The 15828-nt window shown below is 38.6% G+C and overlaps 1 protein-coding gene across 4 annotated transcripts in view; it reads left to right on the top strand.

Moving 5' to 3' along the window:
• IL12RB2 (interleukin 12 receptor subunit beta 2) overlaps nt 1-15828 on the top strand; it is a gene marked incomplete at its 3' end in the record, with an annotated part of 68946 nt that overhangs the window by 32267 nt on the left and 20851 nt on the right. For all 4 annotated transcript variants that reach the window (XM_082865635.1, XM_082865634.1, XM_082865633.1 and 1 more), the window contains exon 8: nt 2170-2389. In XM_082865635.1, the coding sequence (XP_082721761.1) occupies nt 2170-2389 (220 nt within the window). The remainder of the gene's footprint in view (nt 1-2169; nt 2390-15828) is intronic.

Below are 15828 nucleotides of genomic sequence, written 5' to 3'. Positions count from 1 at the left end.
ACTCTTTTTAGTTGCTTCAGGAGACTGAGTGCCCCTCCAGCTAAATACCTGTTTTCCCACTGGCTCATTGAACTCATTGAATCTTTTATTCTATGGACCCTGCTGGACAAGTTAGACCCATTTTCCAGTTTGGTTAAGGAGACCAGTTATCTGAGAGATGTTTATAGCCAAACTGGAGCTTGACATTTTATACAAGCATAACTCAAGGGATACCATATTTATTTGTCTAACTCCTTGGCCCCATCCTCACCTTCTCACTGATATTTGCAACTCAAAACTAATGCAAGGTGGGTCCAAGCCCTTCCCTGCCCTCTGGGAACATTTACTCATCTTTCCAACCCACACCTCTGTTTACTACATCACTGGGATCAGCTGGATTTCATTGGATCCAAGAGGACTTGACGTTTCCTCCCTTCTGTCAGCACTCTACCGCTGGATTGCATGAGATTGCTGAGGTGTCTGTGAACAATAATGAGTGTGTGGTAATGCAGGCTGTTTCCCTATTGCCCCTTGGGTTCCTGGCAAGAATGGGGAGCTTTGTGAGCCCAGTTAACTCTTGGGGAGTGCCTTTGGGTGGGGTGCCTGGGATGGGGGTGACAGTCCTCCCTCTGGAGCTGCACAAGGGACAGGGAGGGAAGAATGGAGTGAGAGAGAGCTGAGGGAATGGTCTTCCCTAGCCAGCTTTTGCTTTAATTTATCTTGTTTTTTCTCCTATGACAAAGGGCATGTTTATTAATAACAGTTCAGAACATCACAATGTCAAAAGCACTCACTTGTTTTAATCCACACAATGGGCCTATGAGATCAGCTGATGGACGTTTGCAGCGCTAACTTTCTTGGTTCTTGCCAGGACACAGGATGTCTTCTAGGGAACGGCTGAACGTGCGCCCAAAAATGCCCCCAACAACATGGCATTCACCCAGTGTGTTGACCATGGCTTATGACCCAGTCTTGGGCCTTGTGGATCCAGAAGGGTACCTAGGGCATGATCTGCATTATTCAAGCTCCTAGAGCCTGAAATATAAAAAGCTGGATGTTCATGCATTAATTTATAGTGAGAATTGCAGCTGTTGGGCCAACCAGAAGGCTTGAGTCAGCAGATAGGAGCATCCTCTCCCAGCATGCTAATTATTTCAGAAGCCAAATTATAATCAGAAGGCCAATTTTTTCACTTTAAGTGAAAAATACAAATTTTAAGTGAACCAGATGTTCACGTTAGCCCAGCCTCTCCTGACAGATAAATGACATAGGAAACCAAATTATTAAAAGATTGCTTAGGGAGCAGAGAACCAGAGAAAGGGGCATTTGCCAACCCTAAGGTGTGTCTTTCAGCGGCTTGAGGCCACCCCACACCCCATGGAAGGAAGAGTCTTGTCAAGAAAACTGTGATGCTTAAGTCTGGTGAGCAATGCCTTTCTCTCCCTGCACTAGGCATGGACAGGCACTGCCAACACAGGCCTTGGCAACTCCCCATTTCCAATGCTCCTGCTTCCCATGGTCCTTGTCCAAACAGGGTTACAGTACAAATAATTAGTTTTCTGCTTACTTTCTGGGATTGTTCCCAAGCCATCTCAATTGGAATTCTTGCAGTTCCAAAACTTGTTAGTCACACATTTATAAACAGTGTCTTAGTTTCCTAGCACAGATGGCTAATCCAATTCACTAAGTATGGATTTTACTAGTTTAGCTCTTAGAAAGCTTGTTTTTGATTTCAGGAGCAGCATTGCACTTTCTATGTAAAAATATATACGTGTGTGTGTTTCACAAATTTGGAAATGGAGACTCAGAGGGTCTGAATGCCTTGCCCAGGGTCACACAGCTGGTGATTGGTAGAGCTGGAACTCAAACCCAGATCTTCTGAGTCCAGATCCCTCACTTGTTCCATTGAATGTAATTGAGTTTTCTCCTATTAGGAAGTGTCACTTTGAAACAAGAAAGGAAAATCAATATGTTTTTAAGAATTAGCTTTAAAAAATGTTAACTGATTTTTTCTTCTAAGTGGCGGGGCTGGGTGGAGACATGAAAGTGTGCAGTGGAGGAGATGAGAAGATGTAAATAAAAAGGTCACTCCAGTGTAGCCACCTGCTGCTGGTAGTCATGAGGTCCTAGCATAGAGCATCCAGTGACCTTGTCTGAGAGTACATAGTAAGGAGATGTGTTTTGTTGCAGAATCTGAGTCTATCAGAGGCAAAAGGAAAAATCCTCCACTATCGAGTGACCTTGCAGGAGGTAGCAGGGGGGAAAGCCACACTACAGAACATCACAGAACACACCTCCTGGACCTGGGTCATTCCCAGAACTGGGAACTGGGCTGTGTCCGTGTCTGCAGCTAACTCGAAAGGCAGTTCCTTGCCCACTCATATTAACATAACGGACCTGTGTGGGGCAGGTAAGTACCAAATTTTCTTTAATATTACTTGAAGGAAATTGTTTTACTAATCTCTTATCTCCCTCAGGTCCAGCTCAAGGGCCTGGTATGAGTAACACAGGAGTTTAGAATTTGGAGTCAACAGCCTTCAGAGGCCGTCTGAAATTTCCATTTAGCCAGTGAGTGTCCTTGGACGAGTGAATTAACACCTCTGAGCTTCAATTTCCCCCTCTCTAAACTAGGGATTTTATTACCTGAATTACAGGTCATTGTGGGATTAAATACAGAGACTAATACGTAGCAGGTGCTTAATAAATACTAGTTAAGGAAATATTCATTACATTAAATTGAACGCTATTATCTGGCTCATTTTTCCAGAAGCAAGAATAATATGTGTTGTCAAGTTCTAGAAAAACCATACCTATAGTCAAAATATGTTTTAAAACCAATAGTATTAAAATGAAATTCTGGCTGTTATGGAACTATAGTACAATTTTGCTATAATACAGCTCTTTATTACACAAATTTAGATATGTATCCAATTATCTACACTGAAAACCTCCCAACTAGCTACACACATTTTATAGTTGCATCCCCTGAAAACTAACTTAGGATGTAAGCCCGTAATTCATCAAAAAAAAAATAGATATTAAAGCTATTTCTCAAGATCTGTATAATAAACGTATTTCAAGTCAAGATCATTGGCCTAACTTTTTCAAAAAATGCCTGATAGAATAAAACTCTATAATTAGATCCTTCCTTAAAATTCAGTGTAACAGTTTATCCACATGGGGGTCTAGCAATTATCATTTTGAAGAAGCTTCTACCAAAAATGATTATCTTATAGACATTGTCGAACCTTGGTTATATGTCATTTCAGTCGTACATCTGTAAATGTAGAGGTAATATAGTAGATAAAAATACAAATAAATATTGATATAACCTTGGGTTGGCATATGAGTTAGGAATCGCTCTTAGGAGTAAGAGTTGCTCTTACCGAAGGCCTGACTACAGTGACTTATTTATTCTCTTGTATAAAAGAAATTTGGAGGTGGACAGCCCAGGGTTAGTGTGACAGCTTCATAACATTGTGAGGACTCCAGGCTCCTTCCTTCCGTACCCACTGCCAAGTTGACTTCCATCCACAAGATGGAAGTGGTCCAGGATGGCTGCTGGAGCTCTAGCTGTTTCCTTCTAGGCAACAGAAAAGAAGAAGGGAGAAGCCTCAACTCTCACTCTTCAGGAGTTTTGCCCCAGGTCACACAACAACCCTTGCAAGTCATTGACCCTAACTGGTCACCTGATCACACCCAACTGCACAAGAGGCTCAGAAATACATTGTTCCCTTGCTAAAGAAGCTGAGGAGAGAGTATTTGGTAGGTAACTGGTAATCTCTGCCTCATGTGGGGAAGGCATGAAACCTGAAGGAAAAGATGGATTAACTATAGGGAAAAAAATCTCAAACTTTATGCATAGTAAAGTAAAAAATTTTAAAACACCATAAATAAGGCTTTAAAATGCAAAGAGCAATTTAAGAAAAGTGTATGCTACATTTTTGGTGAAAAGAGGATTGATTATCTGTATATATAAGTTTTCAAATAATACGAGATCATGGGATATGAACAGGCTACTCAAAACATAAATATAAAATAAATATAACATAAACATAAATATAAAATAAAAGTAATAATAAAGATATGAAATTTTTAGCCTAGTTAGCAATCAATGAGATGCAAATTTTGAAAAAACATGAGAAGTCAAACCAGACCGAGAAAGAGTAAGTAGAATTAGCATAACCTATATTGGTGAGAGTGTGGGGAAAATATACCCTTGTATACTGCTGGCAGGTGTGTAAATTGGTACAACTTTCTTAAGAGAAAGTTGGCAATTGGTAACACTAACAAACTTTAAATATGAACATATCTTTCGATCAAGAAATTTTTCCATTAGAAATGTGTCCTCGGGACTTCCCTGGTGGCGCAGTGGTTAAGAATCCACCCGCCAATGCAGGGGACACGGGTTCAAGCCCTGGTCCAGCAAGATCCCACATGCTGCAGAGCAACTAAGCCTGTGCACCACAACTACCAAGCCTGCGTTCTAGAGCCCTCGAGCCACAACTACTGAGCCTGCGTGCCACAACTACTGAAGCCCACGTGCCTAGAGCCTGTGCTCTGCAACAAGAGAAGCCACCCCAATGAGAAGACAGCGCACCTCAATGAAGAGTAGCCCCCACTCAATGCACCTAGAGAAAGCCCATGCACAGCAATAAAAACCCAATGCAACAACAACAACAACAAAAGAAATGTGTCCTAGCAAATAATAAGGCATGAGCTTAAAAAAAAATGTAAGCACAAAAATGTTTGTTGAAATGTTTTTGAAATAATGAAACACCTCAATAATGAAACACCTCAAAGCCTAAATATTTAATAATAGAGGATGGATTGGTTAAATATATCATGACCCTCACCCACCTTAATCCCACTCCAGCATTAAAGTGATATTGTAACTATGTTTTTATTAGCATGGAAATATGCACATAATAAGTGAAAAAGTAGGCTTTCAAAAGTATACATGGTATGATGTCATTTAAAAAATATATTTACACAAATACACATTTTAACATAGTAAAAAAAATCTAGGAGAATGTACATGGAAATATTAACAGAAACCATATCTACAATATGGTATTACAGGTAATTTTTATATTTAAATTTTTTTTCTTCAATGAATAAGTAGTATGTATATAAGTTTTAAAGGGAATTCTGTTGGGGGGAAATTGAGATCTTACCACTGTTTAGTATCCTGCTCTTGTTAAGATGTAGTATGTCAAAATACATTACTTCTTTAAACCTCACTGCAGATGGGTCTTGAGGATATAAGCTTCTTGAAGTTTCTGGGCCCATTCCAGCTTCTTTATTTAGATTTGGAAACAGCTTCTCAAAATGACACATTCATTATTTTAGAGTTGGCCTCTACATTATTGATTCAACAAAAATTTATTGAGATTACTATATAAGGTAACTGGAATTCACAAGAGGTAAAAAATACAGTCAAGGTCCTACAGTTATATTTTGATATTTGTCTAGTGGGAGGGATAGACATATAAACAAGTAAACTGCAGTACAGGATAAGTGTAATATTAGAGGTGTGCACAGGGCACTCTAGGAACAGAGAAAAGCTGAAGCATGGGCTTAGAGAGGAGGCTACATGTGAACAGAAATGGAGAGACAAGATGGTGTTAGCCAGGCGAAGTAGTGCAGGTGTGCGAGCGTGAGGATTTGCTTTCAAGTGAGGTCTGAGCAGGCATATAAGTTGAAAAGGAGAAATGGGGTGGGAAAGAGTTGAAGGTAAAGGGGAAAGGGGATCATTAATGGAATGAAGTTCCTGGGGAGCTGAAAGATGATGGGATCCAGTAGCAAAAAAGATGTAAGAGACACACTTCTTCCTCTCATAATGGAAGGTGTTAAATAAGGGTGAGGCTCAATAAGGAGGAGCGTGGAGGGGTGGTAAAGTAGGATATTGAAACAGTTCTCTAGAACTGAGCTGTGACTAAGAGGGTCCTACTCCCAGAAATCTCAAGAGCCTATTGTCTCTCCTAATGCCACACCTAAACCATCCAATAAGAGTAGTTGTGCACCCCAGCGAGACCTGGAGGACAGATTTGCAAACCACATGGTCCCATCCTGGAGCCCTCTTGTCTTATGCAAATTCTGCATGATCTGTAGGAATAGCGTACCATGATTTTTGTCTCCCTCTCTTTCAATATATGTTCACACTACTCACATAAAAAGCTTTCCTTCTAGGAAGAGAAAAATAACACCCCAAGAGGCAGAATTATGTTGATTTTGAGAAAGTAGGGACAACTTTGTTGCAAAAGGTATATGCCACAGCATTGCATATCAAGAAGCACTAGAATGATTTTGTTGTTTTATGATGAAAATTGAATGTGTGCTAAACCCACCAGTCAACAAGTAAAACATATTTAATATTTCAGACCAGTCCCTATGCTCAAGAATTCTTGAAACTATGGCAAGAAACAGAAAGCAGTACAGCCATAAATAGAGGCCCACACAGATGTCAGAGACTGAGGCCCCAGGAGGTGATGTAACTTGGCCAAGATCATATACACAATTAGTGGCAGAGCTGGACTGAAAAACCAAGCCACCTGTCTCTTAGGTGGGCACTTTTTCCAAATACCTTATGACTCCATAACTCTATTTAGAAGTTCTCAGTGAAAATGGAGATGGGAAGTCAAATGATAGAGGCTAAAGGAATAACTTTGAAAGGTGTCAGAGAGGTGAGTTGTTAGCAGAGTTCTAAAGGAGAGAGCATGCCCTGGCAAACATGATGGAGAAGAAATTCAGGCTGGTTCCTGCCAAGTGTGGTGACTCAGAGGCTGGGCAATGCCAGGTTGATTTACTTAGCTAACTGCAAAGAGAGCAGTGGTTAGAAAGGCTCTTTGGCTATTTTAGCCCATCATCTGGCAAAGGGTCTTGCAAACCCTAGGTGCTCAATACATATTACTGAATGAATACATTTTATTCTCCAAAACAAAACAAAACAAAAGCAAACTTGTGACATAGCCAGAAAATAAGATACCAAGGCAAATGAAGATAAAGAACCAGGGCTGGGGAATTCGAGTTCCTGGCAAGGGAGCCAACACACAGGTTCCAGGCTCTCACCACCAAACCTTCCCTGAAGATAACCACAGGAGAGACAGAACTGGATGGCTGAGTGCCTGTGGATGGGTAATAGTGATGAAGGGAGAGGGCTGAGGTAGCACTTGCTGGTTGCACTCCTTTTTCTTCCCCTTGTTGCCCTGAGATGTCCATCACCTGGGCATTTTTACTATGGGCAGGAAAGTCTGGAGGGCAGGGCAGAGTAACTTCATGGAAGCCCTGGAACCTGACAAAGAGTGCCTGTGATTTTCTTCTGCCACCCATCCCATGGCCTGGCAATTATAAAAGAGAATAACAGCCCTACCCCCCATGAAGAGCAGTGCCATCCACAGAGACATGGGTAGGTTCTGGAGCTGCCAGGTACACCTACGGGGAACAGGAGACAGGCAGAGCTTAGGGTGAATCACTACAGGCTCCCTGGCTTTCCTCTCTGAAAAGCTCTTCCACCCCACCTAAACTTACCTGGAGGAGCATGAGCTCTGGCTAAACTTTCATTCCTCCCCCAACAGAAAAATAAAGGCCAAGGCTGCTGATCAATCCAAGAAAATAAAACATGATCCCAAAGGAGAAAATTAGTAGAAATCTGAGGGGCACAAATTCTGAGAAAGAAAGGCAGCAAATGGGACTACCTGTATGGTAGGAAGTATAACCAGCACAACAGAAAGAGCAAGAGTTTAGAATAAGCATAATAAGTATCCTTAGAAAGATAAGAGAGGATGCTAGGAACATAAATCAGAAATAAGTGGTTGTGGAAAAGGCCCAAATAAAGAGATTCAGTATGGAAAGTTCAGTTGTTGAAATAATGAACTCACCCAATGGGTTGGATTGCAGAAAGGACTCATCTGAAGATTGAAAGAGTACATGGAAGATTGGATGAGAAACTCTTTGAAAAGTCATCAAAAGGGGAAAAGAATTTGAAAAATGAGAAGACTTAAAACACTGAAAGAATAAAAAGAGAAGTAATGACAACCACCTAAAAGGAGTCCCAATAAGAGAAAAAAAGTAAATGAAAGGGAAAAAGTATTCTAAAATATTTATCGAGAATCTTATAGAATGTACTACTCTGATGCAGGATGTCAATAGTGGGGGAGGCGATGTGTGTATGGGGGCAGGGGTGTGTGGAAAATCTCTGTGCCTCCCACTCAATTTTGCCATGAACTTAAAACAGCTTTAAAAAATAAAGTCTATTAAAAAAGAAAGAAATAATAGAAGGAAAGAAAACGAGTGCAGAATGATCAAGCAGGTGTTGCTCCCAAAAATACAAAGATAGATCACTATCAGAAAAATGCATCATTGTAATTCATTACTTTAATACTGAAAGAGAAAAAAAAGGATATGTTCTTAACAGATGTAGAAAAATATTCAGTAAAGCAAAGTTTTTAGTAAATAAATAGTTTTTGTTGTTGTTGTTTTTGGGTGTTTTTTTGCGGTACGTGGACCTCTCACTGCTGTGGCCTCTCCCGTTGCGGAGCACAGGCTCCGGATGTGCAGGCCCAGCGGCCATGGCTCACGGGCCGAGCCGCTCCGCGGCATGTGGGATCTTCCCGGACCGGGGCACGAACCCATGTCCCCTGCATCAGCAGGCGGACTCTCAACCACTTCGCCACCAGGGAAGCCCACATAAGTAGTATTTTATAAAAATAAAATCTATTTGAAAGCTATGAAGAAAAGAAAACTTTTTAGCTTTGCTGAGACTTTCTACCAAAAACATGCAGCAAGCATCATCGTAATAAAGATATGTAGGAACATTCTCTCTAAAATTACAAGATAAAAGCAAAAAAAAAAAAAAAGCTAAGATTTAATTCAGAGATTGAAAAGAGAAGATATTTTAAGTGTACAGCTAATAAGATTATTACATGGAAATTTTAACAAGGGCAATAGACAAATTATTAGAACTCATTAGAGAGTTTAGCAGGTCTGCCAGAATAAGAATAACATACACAAATTAATACTGGAAAAAGCAGTAGAAAATAAGATGCCATTTAAATTGCAAACTAATAGTATAAAGTGTCTAGGAATTAACCTAAAAAAGAATGCATTAAAACTTTAAGGATGAATTTTTGAAATTCCATTAAAAGATATAAAAGGAGACCTAAATAATTTCAAACAGACAGCATACTTATAAATGGGACAATTTAACATTGTCTAAATTGAGCTATAAATTTAATATAATTCCAATAAAAGTACCAGCTGAAATTTTTGAGGACTCTGATAAACTGATTTTAAAAGCTATATGGAAGAATAAAGTTTCTTGAATACCCAAGACCACTTGTAAAAAGAAGAGCAAAATGAGGAGGGACTTTAACCACCGAATAATCAGGTGTCACAGAGCCTCGTAATGTAACCAGTGTGTTCTGGTGAAGAAGCTGACCTAGACATAAACCCATGAATGTGTGGAACTTGGTGTGGGACAGGGATGAAACCACATTTGGAAAAATGGACTCACTGTGTGGAAAAAATAATAAAGTTTATTCCCTTAAAAAAAATATGCTTTAGCTAGATTTGGATTAAAAACCCAAATGTGAAAGGTAAAACCAAAAGCCAATGGGTGGAAATGTAGTTTAGTATCTTTGTGACCCCAGAATGGAAGGATTTCATAAACAAGACTCAAAATACACAAACTCTGGATAAATTTACCCACATCAAAGTATGTTTGTGCAACAAACACATCACAAAGTTTTCAGAGATTGAAAGACTGGAGTGAGATATATTTGGTGTTGAAAACTAACAAGTGATTAATATCTAGAATATAAAAGCTATTTCTGCAAGTCAGGAAGAAGACAGGAAACACAACAGAAAAAATGAGTGAAGTATGAGAAGGGGAAAGTCACACAGCTAGTAATATGGGAAGAGAAGCTCAGCCTCATAAGAAATCAGAAAATGAAAATAAAACCACAATTAAATACCACCTTACATGTACCGGATTGGCAAAATGAGAAAGTCAGAAAATACCAAGTGCTGGTGGGGAAATGAGAACTTCTTATGCTTTTCTTGTTGGAGTGTCAACTGACTGACTATTTTAGAGATCACCCTGGCTGTATTTAGTGAAATAGGTGAATTTAGTCTATAATCAAGAAATTCTGTGCATTTAGAGAGAGAGAGAGAGAGTCACTCTTTTTTTTTTAAATTGGAGTATAAAATAAATGCAGAGGAAATAGGCAAACTACCTGAAAAAGAATTCAGAGTAATGATAGTAAAGATGATCCAAAATCTTGGAAATAGAATAGAGAAAATACAAGAAACATTTAACAAGGACGTAGAAGAACTAAAGAGCAAACGAACAGTAATGAACAACACAATAACTGAAATTAAAAATACTCTAGAAGGAATCAATAGCAGAATAACTGAGGCAGAAGAATGAATAAGTGAGCTGGAAGATAGAATGGTGGAAATAACTGCCACAGAGCAGATAAAGAAAAAAGAATGAAAAGAATGGAGGACAGTCTCAGAGACCTCTGGGACAATACTAGGCACACCAATATTCGAATTATAGGCATCCCAGAAGACAAAGAAAAAAAGAAAGGGTCTGAGAAAATATTTGAAGAGATTATAGTTGAAAACTTCCCCAACATGGGAAAGGAAATAGTTCATCAAGTCCAGGAAGCGCAGAGAGTCCCATACAGGATAAACCCAGGGAGAAACATGCCGAGACACATAATCAAACTAACAAAAATTCAACACAAAGAAAAAATATTAAAAGCAGCAAGGGAAAAGCAACAAATAACATACAAGGGAATCCCCATAAGGTTAACAGCTGATCTTTCAACAGAAGTTCTACAGGCCAGAAGAGAGTGGCAAAATATGTTTAAAGTGATGAAAGGGAAAAAACCTACAACCAAGATTACTCTACCCCGCAAGGATGTCATTCAGATTCGACAGAGAAATCAAAAGCTTTACAGACAAGCAAAAGTTAAGAGAATTCAGCACCACCAAACCAACTTTACAACAAATGCTAAAGGAACTTCTCTAGGCAGGAAACACAAGAGAAGGAAAAGACTTGTAAAAACAAACCCAAAACAAGAAAATGGTAATAGTAACATACATATCAATAGTTACCTTAAGTGTAAATGGATTAAATGCCTCAAACAAAAGACACAGACTGGCTGAATGGATACAAAAACAAGACCCATATATGTGCTGTCTACAAGAGACCCACTTCAGACCTAGGGACACATACAGACTGAAAGTGAGGGGATGGAAAAAGATATTCCATGCAAATGGAAATCAAAAGAAAGCTGGAGTAGCAATACTCATATCAGACGAAATAGACTTTAAAATAAAGACTATTACAAGAGACAAGGAAGGACAATATATAATGATCAACGGATCAATCCAAGACAAAGATATAATAATTGTAAATATCTATGCATCCAACATAGGAGCACCTCAATACATAAGGCAAATGCTAACAGCCATAAAAGGGGAAATCAACAGTAACACAATCATAGTAGGGGACTTTAACACCCCACTTACACCAATGGACAGATCATCCAAACAGAAATAAATAAGGAAACACAAGCTTTAAATGACACATTATACCAGATGGACTTAGTTGATATTTACAGGACATTCCACCCAAAAACAACAGAATACACTTTCTTCTCAAGTGCACACAGAACATTCTCCAGGATAGATCACATCATGTGTCACAAATCAAACCTTGGTAAATTTAAGAAAATTGAAATCGTATCAAGCATCATTTCTGACCACAACGCTATGAGACTAGATATCAATTACAGGAATAAAAACTTTTAAAATGCACACATATGGAGGCTAAACAATACGCTACTAAACAGCCAAGAGATCACTGAAGAAATCAAAGAGGAAATCAAAAAATACTGAGAAACAAGTGACAATGAAAACACGATGACCCAAAACCTATGGAATGCAGCAAAAGTAGTACTAAGAGGCAACTTTATAGCAATACAATCCTACCTCAAGAAACAAGAAAAATCTCAAATAAACAACCTAACCTTATACCTAAAGCAATTAGAGAAAGAAGAAGAAGAACAACAACAAAAAAACCCAAAGTTAGTAGAAGGAAAGAAATCATAAAGATCAGATCAGAAACAAATGAAAAACAAATGAAGGAAACAGTAGCAAAGATCAAGAAAACTAAAAGCTGGTTCTTTGAGAAGATGAACAAAATTGATAAACCATTAGCCAGACTCATCAAGAGAAAAAGGGAGAAGACTCAAATCGACAGAATTAGAAATGAAAAAGGAGAAGTAACAACTGACACTGAAGAAGTACAAAGGATCATGAGAGATTACTACAAACAAGTATATGCCAATAAAATGGACAACCTGGAAGAAATGGACAAATTCTTTAAAAAGCACAACCTTCTGAGACTGAACCAGGAAGAAATAGAAAATATAAACAGACCAATCACAAGCACTGAAATTGAAACTGTGATTTAAAATCTTCCAACAAACAAAAGCCCAGGACCAGATGGCTTCACAGGGGAATTCTATCAAACCTTTAGAGAAGAGCTAACACCTATCCTTCTCAAACTCTTCCAAAATATAGCAGACGGAGGAACACTCCCCAACTCATTCTACCAGGCCACCATCACCCTGGTACCAAAACCAGACAAAGATGTCACAAAAAAAGAAAACTACAGGCCAATATCTCTGATGAACATAGATGCAAAAATCCTCATCAAAATACTAGCAAACAGAATCCAACAGCACATTAAAAGGATCATACACCATGATCAAGTGGGGTTTATTCCAGGAATGCAAGAATTCTTCAGTATACACAACAATCAATGTGATATACCATATTAACAAACTGAAGGATATAAACCATATGATAATCTCAATAGATGCAGAAAAAGGTTTTCACAAAATTCAACACCCATTTATAGTAAAAACTCTCCAGAAAGTGGGCATAGAGGGAACTTACCTCAACATAATAAAGCCCATATATGACAAACCCACAGCAAACATTGTTCTCAATGGTGAAAAACTGAAACCACTTCCACTAAGATCAGGAACAAGACAAGGTTGCCCACTCTCACCACTATTATTCAACATAGTTTTGGAAGTCCTAGCCACAGCAATCAGAGAAGAAAAAGAAATAAAAGGAATCCAAATTGGAAAAGAAGATGTCAAACTGTCACTGTTTGCAGATGACATGATACTATACATAGAGAACCCTAAAGATGCTACCAGAAAACTTCTAGAGCTAATCAAAGAATTTGGTAAAGTAGCAGGATACAAAGTTAATGCACAGAAATCTCTTGCGTTCTTATACACTAATGATGAAAAATCTGAAAGAGAAATTAAGGAAACACTCCCATTGACCATTGCAACAAAAAGAATAAAATACCTAGGAATAAACCTACCTAAGGAGACAAAAGATCTGTATGCAGAAAACTATGACACTGTTGAAAGAAATTAAAGGTGATAGAAACAGATGGGGAGATAGACCACGTTCTTGGATTGGAAAAATCAACATTGTGAAAATGACTATACTACCCAAAGCAATCTACAGATTCAATGCAATCCCTATCAAACTACCAGTGGTATTTTTCACAGAACTAGAACAAAAAGTTTCACAATTTGTATGGAAACACAAAAGACCCCGAATAGCCAAAGCAATCTTGAGAAAGAAAAAGGAGCTGGAGGAATCAGGCTCCTGGACTTCAGACTCTACTACAACGCTACAGTAATTAAGACAGTATGGTACTGGCACAAAAACAGAAATATAGATCAATGGCACAGGATAGAGAGCCCAGGGATAAACCCACGCACTTATGGTCACCTTATCTTTGACAAAGGAGGCAAGAATATACAATGGAGAAAAGACAGCCTCTTCAATAAGTGGAGCTGGGAAAACTGGACAGCTACATGGAAAAGAATGAAATTAGAACACTCCCTAACACCATACACAAAAATAAACTCAAAATGGGTTAAAGACCTAAATGTAAGGCCAGACACTATAAAACTCTTTGAGGAAAACATAGGCAGACACTCTTTGACATAAATCACAGCAAGATTTTTTTGACCGACCTCCTAGAGTAATGGAAATAAAATAAAAAATAAACAAATGGGGCCTAATGAAACTTAAAAGCTCTTGCATAGCAAAGGAAACCATAAACAAGACGAAAAGACAACCCTCAGAATGGGAGAAAATATTTGCAAATGAAGCAACTGACAAAGAATCTCCAAAATTTACAAGCAGCACATGCAGCTCAATATCAAAACAACAAACAACCCAATCTAAAAATGGGCAGAAGACCTAAATAGACATTTCTCCAAAGAAGACATACAGATTGCCAACCGACATGTGAAAAGATGCTCAACATCACTAATCATTAGAGAAATGCAAATCAAAACCACAATGAGGTATTACCTCACACCAGTCAGAATGGCCATCATCAAAAAATCTACAAACAATAAATGCTGGAGAGGGTGTAGAGAAAAGGGAACCCTCCTGCACTGTTGGTGAGAATATTAATTGATACAGCCACTTTGGAGAACAGTATGGACGTTCCTTAAAAAACTAAAAGTAGAACTATTATATGACCCAGCAATGCCACTACTGGGCATATACCCTGAGAAAACCATAATTCAAAAAGAGTCATGTACCACAGTGTTCATTGCAGCACTATTTACAATAACAAGGACTTGGAAGCAACCTAAGTGTCCATCGACAGATGAATGGATAAAGAAGATGTGGCACATATATACAATGGAATATTACTCAGCCATAAAAAGAAATGAAATTGAGTTATTTGTAGTGAGGTGGATGGACCTAGAGTCTGTCATACAGAGTGAAGTCAGAAAGAGAAAAACAAATACCGTATGCTAACGCACATATATGGAATCTAAAAAAATGGTACTGATGAACCTAGTGGCAGGGCAGGAATAAAGATGCAGACTTAGAGAACAGACTTGAGGACACCGGAGGGGAAGGGGAAGGTGGGACGACGTGAGAGAGTGGCATGGACATCTATACACTACCAAATGTAAAATGGATAGCTAGTGGGAAGCATCTGCATAGCACAGGGAGATCAGCTCAGTGCTAGAGGGGTGGGATAGGGAGGATGGGAGGGAGGCTTAAGAGGGAGGGGATATGAAGATATATGTATACTTATAGCTGATTCACTTTGTCGTACAACAGAAACTAACGCAACATTGTAAAGCAATTATACTCCAATAAAGATATTAAAAAAATTTTTTAATAAATTGGAGTATAGTTGCTTTACAATATTGTGTTAGTTTCTGCTGTACAGCAAATTGAATCAGTTATACATACATACATATATATATATATATATATGCACTCTTTTTTAGATTTCCTTCCCATTTAGGTCACCACAGAGCACTGAGTAGAGGTCCCTGTGCTATACAGCAGATTCTCATTAGTTATCTGTTTTATATATAGTAGTGTATATATGTCAATCCCAATCTCCCAGTTCATCCCACCCACCCTTTCCCTCCTTGATAACCATAAGTTTGTTTTCTAATCTGTGACTCAGTTTTTGCCCTGCAGATAAATTCATCTGAACAATTTTTCTAGATTCCATATATAAATGATATATATTTGTCTTTCTCTTTCTGACTTACTTCACTCTATATGACAATCTCTAGGTCCATCCACATTGCTGCAAATGGCATTATTTCGTTCCTCTTTATGGCTGAGTAGTATTCCAATGTATTAATATATATGTACCACATCTTCTTTATCCATTCCTCTGTCGATGGACATTTAGGTTGCTTCCATGTCCTGGCTATTGTAAACAGTGCTGCAATGAATATCGGGGTGCATGCA

Source organism: Leucopleurus acutus, assembly GCF_964270905.1.
Source record: "Leucopleurus acutus genome assembly, chromosome: 2".
Taxonomy (NCBI): Eukaryota; Metazoa; Chordata; class Mammalia; order Artiodactyla; family Delphinidae; genus Leucopleurus; species Leucopleurus acutus.
Note: the sequence above shows the minus strand (reverse complement) of the source record. Positions and strands in the feature narration are given on the sequence as shown.